The following is a 23,080-nucleotide window of genomic DNA, read 5'->3' on the forward strand; positions in this document are numbered from 1 at the left end:
TAATATATTAATAAATAAATAAGTAGTGATCGTTTGTGCCTAGCAGCCACAGCTCAGTGGTGGGCAGGAGAGTGGTGTTAGGTGTATATAGCTGGCAATTTAAGCAACTGACTGACTTTTCTCCTAGCAACCTTTAGATGCTCTAAGCTAAATCATGGCTGGCAGCAGACTGGGAACAGAATGACTGCAGATCAGCCACAGCTGACTCAGAATCATCACTGCCAACAGAACTAGAGGCTAGTCAATGGCAGCGTTTATGTTGTTCCCAGCTGTCAACAAACCTTCTCGCCCACACTCTCCCAGAGTGTAAGATAAGGTGGCCCCCTCTGCTATTAAAGCAAAGCAAATAACTCTTCGGTCCTGGAACCCTCAAGCACTAGGGTCTGCTGGGATCGCACTCAGGAGCCATGCACACTTTTTGCATCAATGGGGAATCGGTGACCAATCATAGCAATGTTTTCAATATAAGTCGTCAACATTTCAGAGTCATCAAGTGATTTATTCTCTAGTGATAAGCTGGTGGCTGTGGGGCCCATGCAGAAGAACTAACTGTATCAATGACAAGCACAGATGTTACAGTTGTGAAAGAGTATCAATAGCCCAGGTATTAGACTCCTTAGAAAAAATCCTTAAGACGTCAATGCCTGTAAGAAAACAAAAAGAAGGATTGTAAGGACCGGGGAGGTGACTCGGAGGCCAACGGTAAGCTGAGAAAGCTTGCTGACCCAAGTGTGACCCTCAAGACCCACACAAAGGTGGAAGGAAAGAACTGATACCACCAAGTTGTCCTATGTCCTATGTGATGTGCACTGTGACACACACATGTATACCATGTCCCCAGCATGCCATGCACACACTAACACACACACACACACACACACACTGTGCAAATGTATACAAGAACAATAAACACATAACACATTTTGTGAAAGAATAGTGCTAGTTTAAAACGGCATTGGGAGGGACAGGCTTCCTATCCTGGGGTTGGTTAAATTTTCTGATGCCATTGGAAGACACTTTTCCTCGTGTTTGTTTGAAAAAGGCAATATATACTTCCAGTAGTAAATTAAATATATCTTGTAAGCCTTCCCCAAAGTTTGTCTACTATCCATTTGAGTAAGAAAAGACCTTGTTTTTGGTTGTTTTTTTTTTTTGTTACACTTTTATTTTTTATTTATTATTTATTTAATGTATATGAGTACACTGTAGCTGTCTTCAGACACATCAGAAGAGGACATCAGATCCTATTACAGATAGTTGGGAGCCACCATGTGGTTGCTGGGAATTGAACACGGGACCTCTGGAAGAGCAGTTGGTGCTCTTAACCATTTAACCATCTCCCAGCCCTTGTTGCACCTTTTAAAATGGCAAAAGCATCAGGTATCGTGACACATATCTTTAGTCCCAGCACAGGAAAGGCAGAGTGTACTCAGGGCAGCCAAATCATTAGAAGGAAAAATGGAGGGTAGCTAATAAAACAAGCTAATGAGATTGATTCATCAATGCCAATTTGAGAGCTATTAATTAATCATTAGATTCTGGCCTGAGATGGGCTATGTGTGCATAGGGGCTAAAGCCCCTAGGCTTTAGGGCTCCTATTTCCCTTCACAGGAAGGCGTCCTCCCACTGGAAGATATGTGCCTTAGTGTTCAACTCTGTTCTAAGGCCTGAGTTAGTGATGTCCTGCCCTCACCTTCTCTTCCATAAGCTCCTTGATAAAGCCTCCAATCATATTCTGCTATTGCTGCTCATCCAGGAAGTGTCCCTTCCACTACCTCAGGAGGGGTATGCTGTGGGAAGGGCAATCCAGCATCTTTCAATTGTCCGCATTTCTATGTCCACAGGTGTTACTGCTGTTACACCATAGATGTGGTGGCCAGTGTGGCCTTTGGCACCCAGGTGGACTCCCAGAATTCTCCAGAAGATCCCTTTGTGCAACACTGCCGGCGTGCTTCCACCTTCTGTATCCCCAGGCCTCTCCTGGTATTAATCTGTAAGTGCAGCCCCTACCCAAGGTAGTGAGGCCAGATCACCACCCATAGGACAGCTTGCAGGGTTGAGTCCCTTCCACCAGGAATGGTCCCAGGATGTTCTCTCTGAGACATCCCTCAGGAACTTTATCTCCCTAGAGCCACTAGAATTCTCTTGTCACAATCTGGGGTGATTTATCACCAACACAGGTAACCCTGGATCCTGTTTGATAATCCTAATGAGAAAGGAAAACTGATACATAAAAAGGCAGTCAAGACTTGAACCCAAAGTCTCTCATTTCCTAGGGTTGGTTGGTTGGTTGGTTGGTTGGTTGGTTGGTTGGTTGGTTGGTTCGTTAGTTGGTTTTTGTCCCATCACTCAAAACCCTCTTCTGAGGACTTCTCTACCAGAAGCCAACAACTCCTAAACATGAAATCAACAGATGGGTCACTGGAAGGAGGCTTCATGTTAACAAGACTAGACCATTGGATTAATTTTACAAGGGAGTCTTTGCCTTCCAGCTAGTTCTGGAATCTACTTGCTTTTGTGGAAACAGTGTGTTGCTGTTACTGTATTGTTGAGCTCTTCCCTGCCTCTCTGATATATTGGCATAGTCTAGTCACTTCTTGGCCAGCTTCATTCTTCCTCCTTCTCCTCCTCCTCCTCCTCCTCCTCCTCCTCCTCTCCCTCCTCCCCCCTTTCTTCCTCCTAGCTCTCTTCATCTTCCTCCTCATCTTTCCTCTTTTGTTTCTCTTCCTCCTCTCCCCTTCCTTTTTCAAGACAGGGTCTTGTTATACAACCTTCTCTTATCTCCAATTAACACCCCCTCTTGCCTCACTCTCCTGAGTATTAGAATCATGGACCATTTGCTTGCTTTTCTTCTTATCTCTGAGCCAGTTTCAGCAGGAAGCCCTGTAACCTCTAACATCAGCACACTGAAACCTGTAGGCATTTGTGTGGAGTCACGCAGCCTCTTTGTGTCCAGGAGGTCTGCTGGGGCTAAGGCTGCCCCACCTATGGACTTTCAATTATAGACAGGCCTTCCACTAACAAGGCCCCTGCTCTCTACACTTTTAAACAGAGGTGTATGAGCTCTGGGATCTCCTGTCTCCAGCCTGACTCAACACAAAAGGTTATGTGCAGCTTGGCAGGCTGAGAGTCAGTAGAGTCACATGCCCCTGTGGCAAGGCCTCATCCCTGGGCTCAGAACATCTCCTAGGGAAATATTAAGTGTCCTGATCCTGGGAGCCTTCTCCTAAGAACCCAGGCTGCATATTGCATGGCAGGGGAATATCCACAATAGATGAAGCCAGTGTCCTTGTCAGCAGCTGCAACAACATGTTTTAGGGACAATTCAGATGGCTGTTGTGGGGACATTTATCCAGATAAAGACAAATACAAATGACCAGAAAGTCAATAAAGTAGATGGTCTGCTATGCCCCTGTGACGGCTTGGCACACAGCCAGTTACCCATTCTGTCCTGATGAACTGCAAAGACACTTCCCCCTCTAAGGTTGGAGATAAGAATTTCTAAGTGTAAAAGTGGGTTTGTAAGGCCAGGTACACACGAGGACTTACTTTATTGCACAGGCATTTAATGATTGCTTATGATGTACAGGGAATGGAACAGAAAGCTAGAGTCAGATCAAGCCCCACTCTGAGAAGCGCCAAGTCCACAGGGAAGACAGGCCTCCCAAGTGGCTCTGATTCAAGGCTGGTGCTTGCTTCCCAGCCACAGGAGTCTAATAGCCCTGCTTCATTATCACTCCCCCTTCAACGCTACTTTTGTTTTTCTCTTTCAAGTATCATTTCCATCCATAATGGTCCCATTGGCCCGGATTCTGCCCAATAAGAACCGAGATGAACTGAATGGCTTTTTTAACACACTCATTAGGAATGTGATTGCCTTACGGGACCAGCAAGCAGCAGAAGAGGTAACTATTTTTATAGGACACAGCCTGGAAACAGAATGGAACCTAATTTGGCATCACTCTCTCTTTTCTTTCTCCATTCCCCCACAACTCCTCACGTCACATGGGTCTCTCCTTTACTAGTCTCCCATTCTGAGCTTTCCAGAGCCAGTAGAAAGCAATGGGAGGGAGGAATCGGAAGGATAATAGGAGAAGTCCCACCAATGGGCCTATCCCTGATGTGAGTTGTTGAATGGATGTCAACCCCTGACTGTCTCCCATCACCTGGCTCTTACCCCCAAGCAAAGGTTGCAGTAGCCCAACCCCCACCCCAGAATTTTCTAAGTCAGCACCTCATGCAATTTTCATGAGCATAGTCTTTCTGCTGAAAAACAGCAAGATGGGGCTTTATAGCATGAATAGCATAAATATTAGCAAGAAGTTTAGGCAACTGTCAATCAATCCCATATTCCCTTTCAACATGGAGACTCTTGCTAGAAAATTTGTGATTGAGGCTCCCTGCTCTCTTTAGCAGGCTGCCGTGTTTCCCTTTTCCCTTACAGACTCACACCCTGCTTGGCACATAGTGGGGATAAGTAAATATTGGCTGAACTTGACTCTAAATAGTATGCGGTTTTCAGTATGAGAAATAATCTTCCTGCATCAGAGATACTCTTTGTCCACATTAAAGTTGTCCATTATGGGTCTCATCACACTAAAGACAGTCACAAAAAAAAAAAAAAAAAAAAAAAAAAAGGACTAAAAGGGCTTTCACTTAACTGCCTTGAGCAAGATGAAGCTTTAAAAGGGTTTTCTCAAAGACTGTGGCTCAGAGGGATTCGTGAGGCCTGATGGTTAAGGCATTGGCCTAGAATGAAATCCAAGTCAATTAGTAGCTTGATGCATTTAGCAGCCTTGGGCAGCAGCCTGTCCTACTCAGCTGCACACCCTGGGGACTCTGTAGCAACTGTGTCTGGATAGGGAAGGTGTGGGGACGTATATACCAGCTCTCAACCCCTTGGCCTATACCTTCATCAGCTCCACTTGAATGTCCTTAGAGGTGGGGGAAAGTGGGCCAACTGGTATACCTGGCCCCACTCTAAAGCCAGAAAAGCCAGGACAATTTCATTCAAGTATATGTTTCTAGTGTGTGAGGAGGAAGCCCAAAGGACAAGAGATAAAGAACCATTTTCTTTTGTTGTTGTTCTTTTTTTTTTTTTTTTTTTTTTTCGAGACAGGGTTTCTCTGTGGCTGGCTCTCCTGGAACTCACTTTGTAGACCAGGCTGGCCTCAAACTCAGAAATCCGCCTGCATCTGCCTCCCAAGTACTGGGATTAAAGGCGTGCACCACCACGCCCTGCTCAAGAACCATTTTCAAACCTCATCATTTGCTGCAAAGGGCTACCTTGTGAGAGCTCTTTCTCTCTCTCTCTCTCTCTCTCTCTCTCTCTCACACACACACACACACACACACACACACACACACACACACACTGAAACCCACTGGCTGTAAAACCAAGCTAAAAATTAAAAAAAAAAAACAAAACTGTTGCTCTGAGTGACTGAGAGGTGAGAGGTTATTAAAGAGCCAATTACTGGGATTGCCTCAAGCTTTTCCTTCTATAAACTTTACAGCTATTTGTTTCCAACAATGAGTTGATCCGAGAAAAACCTCCCAACCACAAATCCAGGGCTGCCCATGTCAAGACAGATCTATACAGTTACTAAGAAAACTCACTTAGAACCCTTCTGAACTCTGTATACATTCCATCAAACAGATGTGTGTTTGCACAGTAAAAATGCCGCACAGATGTTAAAAGGTAAATATTTTTCTAAGCTCGAGCCGATGGGTGGATTAGACACCTACATCTATCAGGACAAGTATTTTTCTTGGATTTGACCATAAAGCAGCCCTGTTTCCATCCTAAATGGGCAGCTTCACATGGCCTTCATGATGCTCTGTGAATGAAGGAATCCCATCTGCACTAATGTTCTGTAGCTCGCAAGCCCTAGAGAGAGGCCCTTTCCCCTGGCCTCGTTAGCTAGCAGTTAAGACAGATTTCTGCAAGACTTCACCAGCCCTTTTAGTAGTCTGGCTGGGCTGGGATGAGAGGAAAGAATGGCAGCCACCATGCCGCTTCTGGAAAAATATGTGGTGTAGATATGACTGTGAGCTGTCTTGTCATCGCCCCATCCACCCAGGAAAAGCCACAGCCAAGCCTCAGGGACTAAGCTATGCAGCCTAACAGTGCACTTTGCTTCTCCAATCGCATCCTGGCACCCAGGGAGCCTCGGATGTTCCATTTCGCCAGGGCCACTGTGACAGGTCAGCAGTGGAACCACAGTAGCCACCCAGATGCTGACCAATAGCAGTTAAGAAGTCATTTGGATAGAAAATGGACAGGCTCAGGGCACAGTGAGGAAGCCCTGGCTTCCTATAGTGGAAACAGGCTGGTAGGAAATGGAGACCTTGCCTCCTCAGCTTCAATGTATGTAAACCCTTAGTGGTGAGCAGACACCTTTGATGGTCACTAACCTCTTCATCTGCAAAGGCCTCCTGCTCCAAATAACAGTTGAACAGGTGAAACCAAACCCAATGTACCCATCCCTGAGGGTACCTATTGCTTTACATTAAGATTCTATTGTGGGCTGGTGAGATGGCTCAATGGTTAAGAGCACCAACTGCTCTTCTGAAGGTCCTGAGTTCAAGTCCCAGCAACCACATGGTGGCTCACAACCATCCGTAATGAGATCTGACGCCCTCTTCTGGTGTGTCTGAAGACAGCTACAGTGTACTTAGATATAATAATAAATAAATCTTTTTTTTTTTAAAGATTCTATTGCATGTTTAATATGCACTTAGCACCACACTTGGCACAGGCCGGGCAGGGAGGGTAGGAAGGGGAGGGGTCACACCCTCAGATTGCTTTTCATCTCATGGTGTAGAAAAAGTAGCCACATATGAAAATGCCAACAAACTCAAAAGATGGAGTTCCATGCCAATGTGAGGGGCATAGATTATTCATGCAACAGAAATTTCAGAAGCCAATGAACTGAGAAAACACCACAACTAGGAAAATACTTTGAAATTATAATACCTTCCTGTTGCAGGTTCTGGTACTCTCGTCTTGCTGTTTTAATCCCATAAACTTCAGAAAAGAGCAACATCCTAGTTGTCATTCATCACATTAAAGGACATTTCAAAGAAAGGATGTGCCTGGAATACACTCTGTGAATGCCAAAGCCATGGTAAACACTCCTATAGTTAGAATTAGCCTAGTCAAAATGTAAAGGATATGCAAATTACTGATAAGGAAGGTAGAGGGAATGATAAGGCAGCTTTAAGCACTCAAAGGAGATGGGGATTACTGAAGATAGAAAAAGGGGTTCCATAGGAAGCAGCCTGCTCCGGTCTGGGGGCTTTGAAGACAAGCTTCACTCAAGCCAGCTCGCCCACATTCCATACCCCCATCCCATGCTGCCGACTGTCGACTGTGTGAGAAAACATACAGCCATCCACTATGTCCTTGCAGAGTAAGTGGTAGACGTATGCTCTGATTTAAATCTATCAGGTGTTTTCTCATTGGAAATTCAGCCAATAGAACAAATGCATAGAAAGCATTAATCAGAACTACAAGACCTTGGTTTTCCCCCTCCTCCAGCTCTAGGGATCTACTGAATATAGGTTGACAAATGTTTACTACACACGAGCGGATGCACGCAGTTCTCTAGATTGTACACTTACTGTTTTTAAAGATGAGATCCCACTGTGTCTATGGCTCTAACACTTGCTTTATTTTAAGCACAGTATTTTGGGGGAATGGGGAGCGAGTCAGCCTGTAATGGAATGACTTCATCCGGAATACATGAAGGGAGTGTGGTACATAAACAGGAAATAATAATATTTGGCCCTATAAAAGAATGGAATCTGTTGGTTTTCAGCTACATAGTTAAGACAATGAAGGATGATATGTTAAGTGCAATAAGCCAGGACCAGAATAACAAACACAACATGCTTGTTGGGTATGTTGAAACTGAAAAATCAAATCTCAGAAACAGAGAAAGGTGGTCACTGGAGGCTGGGGAGGGTGGAGGAAAGGGAAGGGAAAGGGTGTAGTTTTGTACCCAAGCCATTATGGGTAAGAGGACTAAGTCTGGTGTTCTCCAGCTCAGCAGAGTGACTATACTCACAGGAAGGTGTGACTATTCTCTGTAAATAACTGCAAAAGAAGAGTTTGAAGATTCCAGACACACACAAGGTACACGTGATAGATATGAAAAGACTCTGCTCTCACTGTTACATACTGTGTGTATTAAATAATCCCACGGTTGCTCCACAAGTCTGTACAATGGCAAAGAAGGGAACAGTGTCATCTCTGCACTGGGGCATCAGTTGGCTCCTCACTGCTGTCATTCAGGTGGATACTGACTCTTGCCATCTCAGATAACACAGTGACCAAGACCTATTCCTACTTAGCTATTCAGAAGCCACTCAGGAGCTCCCCCTACCCTGTCCCCTATCCCCATCCTGTGGCTCTAATGTGCCTTTCTCTTTCCTCCTCAGAGGCGGAGAGACTTCCTGCAGATGGTGCTGGATGCCCAGCACTCCATGAACTCTGTGGGCGTGGAAGGCTTTGACATGGTCCCAGAATCCCTGTCCTCTTCTGAGTGCACAAAGGAACCACCCCAAAGGTGCCATCCTACCTCCACATCTAAGCCTTTCACTGTGGATGAAATTGTGGGCCAGGCCTTCCTCTTCCTCATTGCGGGCCATGAGGTCATCACAAACACGCTGTCCTTCATCACATACCTGCTGGCCACCCACCCTGACTGCCAGGAGAGGCTTCTGAAAGAGGTGGACCTCTTCATGGGGAAGCACGTAAGTACAGCGGGGTCCAGGTGTCCATGGGCATCCATGGACATCCACGGGCATCCACATTGCAGTGGATTTGGTACAACTTCTGATTAATAACCTGCCAAAATCTGTAAGATAAAATAAGGTCACACCCACCTTCTCTAGCTCTCTGGGCAAGCAAGTAAAATAGAGTGTTCAGAACGACAGAAAAATAAAGAGCTTGTGAGACTGGCTCTGGGGACCTGCAGAAGCCCAGGAAGGAATTGGGGGTCAAAGGGTAGCCATAGAGAAGGGGTTTGGCTATCACATGTTCTGACTGTGGGGCAGCCTCCCTGAGGAAGACAGGAGAGGGGAGTCAGCAAAGGGAACTGAGGCTGAAGGCAGGAGTGGGCACAGGACACTCGATGATGCAGGAAGGAGAAAACAGAGGAGGAAGCACAATCACACGCACAAGATGGTAGAATGAATGGGCCAGGGAGCCCCAAGCACAGATGCATCCTGGGTATTCCTTGGAGGTAAAGCCCCTCTGTGGTAGATCACAGCAGCCACCTGCCTTGAGCTGGGCTGTTCTCTCACCTCATGGCTTTCTCAGGAGGCTACACTGCCCTCAATTACTTTAAGTAAGAAAAGACCCCACAATGGGATCTTGTCTATTACATTCTGATATCATAACACAACAGTCACAGTTTTGGAAGGTGCCCTATTCCACTACTGGAAGCATTAGGGTTAAATATATACATAACCAGAAAATACCTCCTAGAACATTCTACCTTTTGTCCTACTGGAGACGTAGAGGCAAAGTTAGTCTTCTTCTCCAAGTCACTTTATAAATATTTGAAACCTGAAGAACTAAGATTAGTTGTTCCACATGAGCCTGTGTGGTCAACTTCAAGTTCTCTGATATTATGACAGCTGCCAAGCTGGGTATCCCCCGTCCCCTGCTTATACAGATTGATCTTTTGAGCCTGGGTGCAAGAGTTTGTATTTCTCCTTATTACTTTTTCATGCAGTCAAAATAATTTTGAATCTTGATTCTGCCATCTGTCATATTAGCATTTCCTCCAGCTAGTGTCATCTGAGACTTGCTAACCATTCCTTCCATTTCATCCAAGTCATTGATTAAAATGTTGAACAGGACAGGGTTTCTGTCCAGGCTGACATTGATCCACTAATCAATATTCTTCAAGCATGGAGTCCCAACAAGCCATGAATCCAGATAACCCTACCACCTGTCTCAGTCTGCTTTATTGGTAGTTATTTAATATTTTGTTCCAGTTGAGGAGTAGGGGAGAAAGGAGGGTCAGAGATGATGGGGTACATCCCAGTGTGTCTTTTAGACCATACTTAGCACCCGATAACTAAACCCTGAGTTAAACTGATTTTAGCAAAACAAGCACTTGTATGGATACAAAGTCCTGCTCAGTTTGAGAGTGAATGAGACTTCAGAAAAACATTTAGCGGCACCTCAAAGGTACCATCATGCCTTAGTTTCTCTGATCTTAGCTTTTGGCTGGTTCCTCCTATTGGCCCCATGCTTAGCCATACTGTCCTTGGGAAACTATAGGAAGTCTGACATGGGTGCCTGAGACCACGGCTTCCTCACTGCTCACCACCAAGGAACATGTATGACTGAAGGTCACAGAGGTCACTGACCAGGATCCCTCGTCCAACCATGGGCCAGTTATTGTTATCAGGGCATGGGGACACTAATATGCCAAGCAAATTGATTTCAGCCCCAAGATCAGGTGTGCTAAGAACTGGGGGAGATGCCTTCCTGAGGAAGGCTGAGGGAAAGCCAACACTTAGTCTCAAACTAAAGGGCAAGGCAAATGAAGAGGAGGCTGTAGAAGCATCTGAAGGGTGCCTTGTGAGGTGCTACATAGGACAGGAGCTTGGGGAAGGTGCAAATGCTCCAAGATGTGGGGGTCATTATCATCACTCTGAGGGAGTTAATGGCCAATAGTCTATTAAGCAATATCCCTTCCAAAAGAAACCCTCCAGGGCCATATAAGGTATGCACAATCAGTTCTAAACTGCTGTAATATCTAGACAGCCTCGGAAGCTACAACCTGAACTATCTGGGTATGAAGCTGTGGGCATAGAAATGTTCCCATACAAAATCTGATGCTACGCCCTCACCTCTACCATGGCCTGAACTGAACCTGACCTCAAGGACAATGGGGCCAACTCACCAAACCCTGGCCTCTTTCAGCCTCTGAGCCTAGGACCAGGCCTTCTTCCCCCAAAGCCCCATAGAGCTGTGCTAAATGCCCCCAAGTTCTGGGGAGACCCATGGGTATGTGGACTGATTGTACCAGGTGAAAGTTTTCAACCCTCTGAGATGACTGGAAGGCAGATCTCAAGGTCCTGACCCTAGACATTCTAATTCTATCAATGTAGGCTCCCGGGAAGGAGGTGCTGGATTTTTGATCCACAGTCCCAGAGGTTCTGAAGATGATGGTCTCTGGTTCATTTTGAGAATACAGCATTAGACTATTGGGACCCAGAACTATCTCCCAAGAAAGAATGCTCTACTCCACCCATGCCAGCCTGAGGGCTGTTTTCTTCCTCTAGACAGATTTTGGGGTAGTCTTTGACAGGTGGGAACGTGTCTGGGTTGTCTTTCTTAAGCAATACATGAGATAACTGGGGAGCATACTGCTTTGTTCAGTCCTGCGCATGGTCCTCACTCAATGAATACTTGTAGATTTTCTTTTTCTGCCTTTTCTCTTTCTCCTTTTATTTATTTATTTATTTTTACCAGACTCAGAACTCTGTTAATATGGGCCATCTGTCAGGACATGGAAATGCAGATTAGCTGTTCACACATTAAGTATTTCCCTGAAAATATTCCTGAAAATTTGCATGTAAAGTATGATTTGTTACAACTTTCCTGCTGGTTTCCATTCAACAAATATCTCTTGAGTGCCAGTTCATGCCAGCTTCCACGGCTGCAGACTCTCCCTATGCCCAGGATGTTCTGACCGAGCTCTGCAGAGCAGTCCTCCTTAGAAGACCTGTCATTCAAGTGTCTGGATCCTGGCTCTAGTTCCTTCTTCCCACACCATCTCCCCTCCAGTAATTTCCTTTTGGGAATGCAGTGAGAACTACTACCCTCCTCTACGACAAAAAGCAAAAGCAATAACAATAACAATAACACCCTGTGTCACGTGAGACTGCTTCAGGCAGTGATAGAAAATGTTACCCAATAGGCAGGTAAGGAAGATCAGGTGGTAAGGGCATCTCCTGCCAAGCTTGAGCCCCTCCAACAACAGTTGGAGAATGAGAAAAAGAGCTCTTACACTATCACCTGACTTCCATACTCTAGCAGTGCCACCCCTCCCCCCACAGCCACAAAATAAATAAGTCTGAGCAACAACAATTCACCCAGGTAGACTCCAGGGTACAGCAACCACCAGAGGTGGGCTTCTGTCAGGAATCCTTGATGTAAGAGTTCCAGCTCCATGCCTAACAGCTCTCTCTGCCTCTCAGCTTCAGTAGCTCTGGGCAGTCTTATCATACCCCGTCTTTCCCATCACTTCAAAATAGCCATGTTAACTGGATTTTGAACAGTGTAATTAAATGAGGTGCACGAAGCAGTTTTGTGCTTCCTCCACTCATACTTTAAACACCCTCTTTTGTTTTTTCTTCACGTGCGTGTTGTGTGTGCATGCCGTGTGTATATATGTGTTTATATGCATGTGAAGGACTAAGGCTGGAGTTTGGAGTCTCTCTCCATTTCTCTCCATCTTCTTCACTAAAGCAGTGTCTCTCGGTTGGACCCGGAGTTTTTATATGGGGAGTCTGTCTTGCCAGCTTGCTCTGAGGGTTCCCCATCTCCACTGTCTGAGTTTGGCAATTATAGGCAGGTGTTACTCCCACTCAGCATTTCATGGGTTCTGGGACCTGGGCTTTCATCCTCACAGCCCTGAAGTAAGCTGATACACCTTGCATACACATAGGTATCAGGGACCCAAGGTCAGGGCCATTGCTACTACAGCAGGCACTTTACAGAATGAGCCAAGTTCCCAGCCCCTGCCTGAGAGTTTCAATAGGACTCCTGCCTGGAGGGACTGTGAGGTGGTAAGGTCTCTAGTCTGATGAGTTAATGAGCTAGCATTAAGTCCCTCTATCACAGAGCTTCATCTCCAGCAGTTACCTACGACCTCCATGTCAGGAAGATGGAAACAGCAGAAAGCAGGGTTAAGTCCAGCATGGGGAAGAATAGAATCTGAAATTCTCACACAAAAGAATTTCACCTTTTCTCAAGGATAGATCCCTCAACTTATGAGAACACAGGGTCCTGCTCGTCTTGGGCCTGGGTCACTTGTCCATCTCTGCCTTAAAAAAAAAAGTGGACCTCACCCCTTTCTCTTAGACTTTCAGTGGGTGGGAAGGTAGATCCCTCAGACCCTGTTCCTGGAAGTGGGGTGAATGGCCCCCAAATTGAAATTTCCCATTTTCTAAATTCCCTTCAGGAAAGCAGCTTTTTTCAGATGAGCTTTAGGAAGTCAGGACTGTGAGTCCAGCAGTACCTAGGACACCTGGCTCCTAAGAGTTTCTTATAAACTATATGGCTGCTTCCTGTGACGTCCACGGGGATACTTGATGCTTCCTACTGCTGACAGCGAAGCCCAGGCTAGCAGGTTGTCATAGTGTAACCTTCACCAATCAAGAAGTGATACACGGAGCTGGGCATGGTGGTGCACACCTTTAATCCCAGCACTTGGGAGGCAGAGGCAGGTGGATTTCTGAGTTTGAGGCCAACCTGGTCTACGGAGTGAGTTCCAGGACAGCCAGGGCTATACAGAGAAACCCTGTCTTGAAAAACCAAAAGAAGAAGAAGAAGAAGAAGAAGAAGAAGAAGAAGAAGAAGAAGAAGAAGAAGAAGAAGAAGAAGAAGAAGAGGAGGAGGAGGAGGAGGAGGAGGAGGAGGAGGAGGAGGAGGAGGAGGAGGAGGAGGAGGGGGGGGGAGGAAGAGGAAGAGGAAGAGGAAGAGGAAGAGGAAGAGGAAGAGGAAGAGGAAGAGGAAGAAGAAATGATACATGGGCCATGAAAGTCAAGAGTTCCAAAGTTTCACTTTTAGCAAAAACAACTTAATGCATGCCCCATTGTTGGGGAATTGCTACATGTTTTTTCAGCCCTTGCCTTCTGCCTAGCAATGCTCCAGCTCCTGCTGTCTACTCTGACCCATTTGACTTCGGTTTGGCTGCCTCTCAGGGAGCGGGCTTCTATTCTAGTATAAATATAACAGTTATAATCTGCCTGACAGACAGTGTCTCCAGGCGTCTCTCTAGACCACACATAATTTCTGCCAATGACTTGGGGATTTTTGTCCAACCTCTCTTCCTTTCACTTAGAGTCCTCTCTCTTAGTCTGCTACTATAACAGAAGACTTGAAAATAGACAAGTTACAGAGAGAGAGAGAGAGGAAGGAAGAGGGAGGGTGAGGGAGGGAGGGATGGAGGCAGGCAGGGATGGAAGCAGGCAGGCAGCAGGCAGGCGTTCATTCATTCGTTCGTTTCACTAGCTTTCTAGATGCGGGTACCAGAGTCTGCTGGTCAGATAGTAGGGGCTTTCTTGTTACTCCATGACATGTCAGAGGATGTCATATGATGAGATAGCAAGCTTGCTAGCTTTATCTTTGCTCCTTTCCATTTGGCTTTATGTATGTTTGTCTGTGTGAATGTATACACGCACACATATGCACACACACATACACACACACACAGAGGCACACACATACAGAGACACATAGACACACATACACAAATACACACATGCACACACAGAGACACACACACAGAGGCATACATATAGACACACACACACACTCAGCTATAGAGACCAAAAGTCATTGTCAGGTGTCTTTCATTGACCTCAGAGGTCAGTTCAGCTAAACTGTGGCCAGTGAGCGCTGGGGAACCACCTGTCTCATCCTTCACACTCTGGGATGACACGTACACGCCCTTGACGCCAGCTTTTCATAGGAATGCCAAGTGCCCACACTCAGATCTTCACACTGCGAGTACTTTCCCAGCTGAGCCACCTTCGAGCTTCTTTTGTCATAAATTCAGTCATACCCCATGATCCCGTCTAAGCCTAATTGTCAAAGGCTCTACCTTCTAATGGCATTCACATATAAAATGAGAGATCAAAACCCAAGGCATAAATTCTGGTAGCTGAATATTTGGACCACAGTGTTATCCTTCTCAAATCACTGGGACTTTTGGAGACCTCATGTTTCCCCCACGTCATCTTGGTCAGACGGAAGAGTGGGTGCATCGGCTGTAGTCTACCTAGGAGACTACAAAAAGGAGACAACTTTCTAGTCAGACCTTTGACATGAGGCTGTGTCACTGTATGCTCCAATATTTAATTTTTAAAGGATTAAGAGAAAAAAAATACAATTCTTTCCTTCACACTGTTTTTGCTATAGCTTTAGCACTTCCTGTTGAAATTCTTGACTTTTGATCTGGCTAAGCCATTTTCCTGCCTCCTCTCTGGTGTCAGACTGTGCCAGCCAAAATTTATGAGCCATTTTCCTTCTGCTTAATTGTTGATATAAATCTGCTCTGCAGAACCTAGTTATAAATTTATCACAAACTGGACGACATAGATATACAGCCTCTGCTCAGGGTAGTTTGAACACAGTCATGACTTAGAAGGACAATCAACTCCCCAGAACTCTCCAACAGCTACTTTGTCACATTATAAAGATCTAATTAAAACACATCTTCCTCTTCCTACCTCTCCTAAGGATCAAAGAACACTCTGTGCTGGTTTCTTCAGCTGATTAGCTCATGCTGCTTCAGTCCAGAAAGGTTGGGGATTTGCTCCTTGGAGTATCCAGAGGATCTCAAAGATCCAAACGTACCCCACGGTTATAAAAATAAAATAGCCCTGCGCCATAAGCAGCTATTTCATAACTACATGCATCCTTTTGTCACGGGGGAACATTGGGTTGGGAACTATTTGGATAACCTATCATAAATTTGTCCTCACTATGGGGAGTCGGGGATTGGGGAGAGTCTTCCAGCCAGAATCACATACAGGGTCACACAGGAAGTAGGATGGAGCTGCAACAGGGAATGAGGCTCCCAGTCAGCCAGGGTTCTTCCCCTTGTCCGGGTCTCACAGAATTCTGGATGCGCTTGGATACTCGCTGACAGCTCCATACCAAGCCAATGGTCCCCATGGCTCTTCAGAACTGCCCCCTCTCCTGTAGGCCTCACAACAATGCATCTAAATGCAAAGCAACTCCATAGAAGTAAGAACACCCTGATTTCCAAGCATAAAAATAAGAACCATGGTGGAAGCAGGCCCAGGCTGCGGCACCAGCCAAAGGCTAAAAATATTGAGATGGCTCAGTTAGCAAAATATCTGTCACAGAAGCGTGAGGACCGGGGTTTGAATTCCTAGGATTCATGTAAAAAGGCAGGTGGGGTAGTAGTTATCTATAATTTTAGCATTGGGGAGGCAAAGACATGAGATTCTCTGGACCTGCTGGCTGGATAGTCTTACCCAGTCAGTTAGCTCTAGGTTCAATAAGAGACCTTGTCTCAAAAAACAAGAGCTGGCATGGTGGTGCACACCTTTAATCTAGCACTTAGGAGGCAGAGATCTCAGTGAGTCTAAGTTCCCAGTACCTGGTAAGCTCCAGGCCAAACAAGAAAGAAATAGAGAGCAATAGAGTACAGCACAAATATCAACTTCTGGCCTCTACACACACACACACACACACACACACACACACACGCGCGCGCGCGCACACGCACACGCACACGCACATGCACACATACAATTTAACATACACAGGAACTATGGAGCCAAGGTGCAGATTCCTGTAGGACTGATCCAGAGTGGGACCCGAGCATCTGTGGTCCTTACAGTTTCCAGAAGCCTCTAGATTCTGATGCTGTCTGTCAGCCGCTCACATGGTAAGAGCCAGGCCCTTCAACTGTAAATCCCACTCCTGCTGTGATGCGCACAGAGTCACTTTACTCCCAATGATAACAAGGGCCTCAAAGTTCTACAGTGCCTCGCCTTTTGTGAATAAAATGTTAATGATTTCTAGATTATTCCAGTGATGATGCCAGTCATTTTATGGATGGGAGATAGACTGCTTTGGGACTCATTCCATCCTAACACATCTTGGAAATCCGTTAGTCTTAAATTTATCCGACAATCTTCTTGCCTCCTTAAGTAGTTCTCTGATGGGAAGTGAGGGCATGTTTCCGGTTGATTTAAAGTCACATTCAAAGCAGACAAAGATGGTAAGTGAGATGCAGCAATGCAGTGTGCTTGTATAAACTGGATACCTGCAACGTGCACCCACTAGGCTGTTCCCCTCAGGCTATGAGCTCTGTCTGGCCTTGAAGCTCTCCTAGAAATTGATTGATGTACCCAGCATCTTGGTTGCTTGCCCAAAGTGTTGTCGACAAAGGGAACTTCTCTCTCTCTCTTGTCCCTTGAGGAAAGGAAGTCTCAATGAGGGGTCACTCAGAAGTGAACCTCAACTTGCCTAGTCTCCTGTCTTTCTGGGAGTTTCTAACTCAAAGGATGTAGCACCCTAGCAATGAATGCTGGGCAGGGCATCCTCACACCCGTGAAGTGGGGCGTCTCTGGCAGTATGCCTGAAGCTCTCAGAAATTGTGATCTGTGGACCCTGCTGCCAACAAGACAATTTCTGGAGGGAAAACCAACAACAGATACCCCTATGTGGACCACTTGTGAGTCCCTAGAGCAGAGTGGCCAGTAAACCTGGACCAGGTACTAGAGATACCATGGCTTTTTCACAAACAGAAGGGCAGATGGCACCTCTCAGGGCCCATCTGGGCTGTAAATGGCCACAGCCTCTCCCTGTTAATATCCAAGGCTCCAAAATCTTCCATATTCACTACAGATGTCCAGTGCCAACCCCCACAGTGACCCCTGAGAAAATTGACCCAGACTGTGATCTTCCTCCAGCTTCACGGAGACATCTGTACCCTGACTATGTGCCTCCCCTGCCCGTCTCTTCCTCGGCACTGCAGCTCCTTTCCCTTCTCCTTCGATGCCCTCAGCATCATCTGCTCTCTTTCCTTTCCCCCTTCCTTCCTGCCCTAGCTCTGCTCCCCAGAATCCAGAGAGAACCAGATCTCCTCCGCCTCACCTCTAGGCTCACTGACCACTAAAGCTCCCAGCCCTTAGCTGAGAGGTAAGCAAGACAGGCAGGCTGAAGGGCAGGAAGGATTTTAGAAGCAGTTTCCTGAGCTGCCCCACCTCAGCAAGCATGGCTCTTTGGCCCTTTCCATTTTTGGTGATGAATGCTCCAAGTTCTCCCTACCCCACCCTCCAGAGCACAGAGAGAAGTGGCCTGTATAGAGATGGCCCTCCCAGGACTGCAAATCACTAGTCAGCCTGGATGTGTGCCTTTCCCGTGGCAACTCAGAGTGTTTTATATTCAATATCTTGGACTCTAGAGGATCTGGGCTTTGCTAAGCATATAAGATGTAGACTCAGTTCACAGCAACCCAGAAAAGCAGGAATTGTTTCAAATAAACCCGAGTGAGGAAAGCCGCAGGCAGAGCTCAGTGTTCTGAGGGTCCACTTGGCCTTGAGTTAGACTTGAACCAAGTGGTTCTTTTAATTACCGTGCACGACTAAAGAATAGACTTTGTCCCTTACGGCTAGCTTTTGAAATAACTTTGCGTTTGACTTCCCTGGACACCTTGGACAGATGCCGTTTTACACAGAAGTTTCCAAATAGCCCAGTCTGCTGGGAATTTGAAAACTTGTGATCTTTAAAAGACCTCCTGTCAACCCACTTCTAGACGCAGAATGCCACCACTGGGACGAAGATTCCCACCATTCTGTCTTGACATAGTATCTGCTATTAACCTGCACTTCTCTGGCAGGAGCACCAAAATCAAGCCCAGGTAAGATGCCAGCCCCACGGGAAGAGAAAGCCACATCTGCCAGGCCCACCTGCCCAGCCAGTCCCAAAAAAGGACCTGATTCATCCCTGGCCGATGAGATGCAGATGCTGAGAGTTGCTGGGTGTGGGTGCAGGGCCCTCCTTCTCCAGCTGGAGGCAGATCTGAGATGTGGTCAGCAGGGTGGCGCCCTGGGTAAAACCAGTGGGTTACTGCTTCCTGGGAGGAAGGGGTAGACAGGGGTCACCACTGAAGGAGTAAGCATAGGCTGGAGTGTACAAGGTGGTTGTTAGCATTCAGTCTAAACTCCTCCCCACTGTTACCGGGCAACAGTCAGGTAGGCCTGGCCCACTATAAAAGGGGCTATTCACCTCCTCCTCCTCCTCTTCTTCCTCCTCCTCCTCTTCCTCCTCCTCCTCCTCCTTGCTGTCTTGCCTCTTGCTCCCTTGCTCCCTCTTGCTCCCCCTCTCTCCCTATTCCCTTCCCCCATCTCTCTATGTGGTCATAGCCAGCTTCTACTTCTCTACTCTCTCTCTCTCTCTCTCTCTCTCTCTCTCTCTCTCTCTCTCTCTCTCTCTCTCTCTGTGTGTGTCTTTCTCTGCCTCTACAACCTTCTCCATGCCCTGAATAAACTCTATTTTATACTATACCGTCCTGTGGCTGGTCCCTCAGGGCGAAGGGATGTCTTGGCATGGGCCCACCGAGGCACCCCTTTCCCCAATATCTCACCACACCCCCAAAGAACATATCCCCTATGTCTCTTTATCTTTTTATAAGCACATCAGTGGTCCCTACCATCAAACAGCTGTGCTCTGATGGGCTTTTGTGGGGGCATCACACAGATCTACCAGGTGATGGCTAGAATCTTCAGAACAAGAAAAGGAGGGGAACCTGAGTTATCTGGAGCAGCCACACACCCAGGAGAATGATGGGAGAATACACCCAGGTATATGATGAGAGGCTATAAGGTCAGGCACGATGGCTCCAGAACAAGGGACTTCCTTCTAAGATATGGGTGTCCCCTAAAATCTAGCGAATTTATAACATCAGCTTGGGGTTCCTCTGGGACTCTGGCCAGCCCTCTAATACCTTGGACACAAGAGAGCAGGAGCTGGGGAGTCACCACAGAATGAGGGGCCTTTCCAAAGTGTTTGTGTTACAGACTTTCTGTCTGTTCCACCCCAGGACTGTGAGCGGTGTGGTGCTTTGTGCTGTGTGTTGTCTGTCTCAGATGTTTGGTAACTGAACATGGCATGTGTGACAACATTGACGAGATGAGCCTGCCTGTCCAGGCCTATGCATATTCCAGATCTGAGGGGATGCGTGACTCTCCAGTGAAAGGCAGTGTGGAAGGTTTTCTGAAGCTGAGCATTTAGAAATCTGTCTTTTCCTTTTAAATATTTAGATTGGGTCTCTAGAATACAGGAGAGCGTTCCTCACTTGCTTAATTTGATCCCCGGGCCGCCCCCTCCCCCTTTCTTTTGGTAGCACAAAGTTGTTTTTCAAAGGCTCATTTCTTGAATGTTCCCTATAGGAAGAATGTAATTAAACTCCACTGGCCTCCTCCTGCTGGGACCAAACTGGGGCAGGAGCTGTGGGGGAAGCACACCACAGACCCCCTGCCAAGGGATTCTTGTTATAGAGATGAGAAGGGAACACGTTTCCCCCCTGGCTATGAACAAGAATGGGTAGAGAGCCACGCAGACTCCAGTTGTCGTGACTTCCTCTCCTACACACTGTAATTAGTCAGTTAGAACAGAAGGGAGACACAAAGTCCTCACCTTCTCAGCCGCAAGCCAGGGTCACTCAACTCCAGTGGCTGACAAAGGGGTGAGCTGGCCCAGGACTCGGGGTGCACACCTGGAGCTGGAGGATCTTGAATTTGCAGCTTCCCTGGAATAAACAGTGAGAACCTATCTCAAAATACCCAAAAACTGAGCCAAACACAACAGAAAGAGACGCCCTACAGTCATGGTTCTTAAAAAACAAACAGACAAACAAACGACTTTTTTCCTGAAAATGCACAGCTTGGGATCCTGGTCCTTTGTCCCATCAGGCACAGGTTTGTGCCCTAGGCATGGGACAGGGATGGGGGCAGCATTGCATCTCTCTAGGACTCCTGGCTGGTAATAGGGTGAAGAAGCTTGAGTTGTTGAGTTGAGGACCACAGGTCCCCTGTCACCTTTCACCAAACTAGACAAGAGCAAAGATTGTGCCTTTTATGTCCCATGTCCCAGGTACTGGTCTCACATTGCCACCGCACATGGAAGACACTGAATGACCATCACCGATCTGTGGCAGGGATCACAGACACACCTTTCTGTTCCTTGGTTTTCCTCTCTGTAAAATGGGGATAGGCATATTCTATAACTCATGGATTGTCGCACAGATGGAGTTAACACGAGTGTGATATTTTAACAGGATCAGCAATATACACATTAGCGGCTACCACCTGTTCTGTGCCTCAGTTTCCTTACCTATTTTTATTGATTGGATTTTATTGACGGATTGGAACAGATGCTTTCTCTGCTATCAGTTAACAACAGCACTGAATGTGTTCAGGGAAGACCCAAGCTCCTTCCTTTACAAACAAGCATTACCCTGGTCCTCACAATAACTTCACAAAGTCAGAGCTGTCATAGTGCCCATGGCATTGGCAGGGAACACACACACACACACACACACACAGAGAGAGAGAGAGAGAGAGAGAGAGAGAGAGAGAGAGAGAGAGAGAGAGAGAACCAAGAAGAAAGCGAGGTTTATTTTAAGGAGTTGGCTCATGCAGTGTGGGGGCTGACAAATCTAAAGTCTGTAGGGCAGGCTGGCAGTCGGAAACTCATAAGGAGTTGACGCTGCCGTCTGGAGACGGGCTCGTTTCTCCAGGAAACAGCAATGTTCACTCTCCTGCCCTCAACTGAATGGATAAACTCCCACCACTCGATTCAAGGTCATACCCTTTATTTAATGTCGCGTAGATGCTAACACTATGGAGCCAAATACCTTCCTAGTAGCACAGTGGTCAGCATTTGATTATATGGTTTTCAAATGACTTGGCATGGCATAGAGGACCGACAGCATCTGCAGATCAGGGTTACACTGGGAAGGACCCTGGCTTCCACTGGCTTTCCCATCTCCTGACTTGTACCAAGTATGCTTATCAACACAGTGTCTGCTGTTCATGTTGACTGGGTAGGCAATAGTGGCTCTAGACATACTGGAAAAGAGGGACTTTCAGGACTGCCTTCTGGGGTGGAGCTTGGAGCTGTGTGTGCCTCAGTTTCATGGAACCGTGGAAATGCCAGTTGTCCGGTTGGTAAGGGCAGCCCTGCCCGTGTTCATCTGTAGCAAGGGAGCCTGGACCTTCCTCAGCCACGCCACCAGCATCATCTCTGACCTGTTGTCCTGGTTCTCAGCACCAGGCAAGGTCCTAGGTTTCGTATGACTTTTCCTATCACCATGACCCACTCTCTGAGTTCCTGGGTTGTCTTTTTGAGTAGCTTGTAATGGTATGAAATGAACAGTACATAGGCAGCTTCACCCTTCTGACCATAAGTTCCTGCATGTTTCACCCACACCCACAAGAACATTGTGGAAGCTGAGACCTCAGTCCTGGGACTGCTTTCTACTTCAGCAGATATTCTGCCTGAAGCCTTTCTCGGTTATCCATTATCATGATCATCCTATAATAATAATAATTATATCTTTGTAGTGTCTGTCTCTCCTACATTTATATGGTATAGGCTTGGGGTTGGGGCATCACTGTGTTCATTGAGTATCTTTACCTGCTGAGCCATCTTGTGAGCCCCATTTCTTTCTTTTGTGGATGGTATTGGCTCATTCTTTATAGAAAGTTCTCTGGCTCTCCTCTACCTTCTCTTTGAGATCTGTCCCACAGGAACATAGTCCTAAAGTTGGATTTCACTGTGTTTGTTGTTAAACACATTAAGCATGTACAAGAGATACTTAACTTGCAGCCACATTGACCCCCTAGCCCCTGGGACCTACCCTCCTCCCACCATTGCACTGCAATGATTGTTCTGCAGGAAGCCCTCTCCATTCTCCCTCCTGGGTACCAGTCAGAAGCCAGGCTGCATTTGACTGCTATTGAGCACTCTTTCAGCTCAGTGTAGAGGCCTGGAAGGTTGTTGGGAACGGAAGAGAGGTCCCGAACTATGAGTGTTCCCCATCTTTCTACCCAAAAGGATGCAGGACCTCCAGACCTTACCAAGTCTCTGGATTCTCTGACTAGCGCAAACCAAAACCTGGTGTTTGTCGTGGTTTGGCAGTGAAGTGGTCCCCGAGAGGTTTGTGTGTTGAAGGTTTTCTTCCCAGTTGATAATGCTATTGAATGGTGACTGGACCATGAAGCCGCTGATGGATCTATAATCTGGTGGTATTGCTAGATGATGGTCAAGAGCGAAGCCTAT

The 23,080-nt window shown here is 46.7% G+C and overlaps 1 protein-coding gene across 10 annotated transcripts in view; it reads left to right on the top strand.

The window, feature by feature from the left end:
• Tbxas1 (thromboxane A synthase 1, platelet) overlaps window positions 1-23,080 on the top strand; it is a 220,432-nt gene that overhangs the window by 155,036 nt on the left and 42,316 nt on the right. For 9 of the 10 annotated variants that reach the window (XM_017321499.2, XM_017321500.2, XM_011241280.3 and 6 more), the window contains 3 exons: window positions 1,845-1,993; window positions 3,775-3,905; window positions 8,446-8,760. In XM_017321499.2, the coding sequence (XP_017176988.1) occupies window positions 1,845-1,993; window positions 3,775-3,905; window positions 8,446-8,760 (595 nt within the window). Of the gene's footprint in view, window positions 1-1,844; window positions 1,994-3,774; window positions 3,906-8,445; window positions 8,761-18,551; window positions 18,686-23,080 lie in introns of those variants that run through there. The other variant, XM_006505881.3, reaches the window with a different exon arrangement.

This window comes from Mus musculus, chromosome 6 (assembly GCF_000001635.26).
Source record: "Mus musculus strain C57BL/6J chromosome 6, GRCm38.p6 C57BL/6J".
NCBI classification, from domain to species: Eukaryota; Metazoa; Chordata; class Mammalia; order Rodentia; family Muridae; genus Mus; species Mus musculus.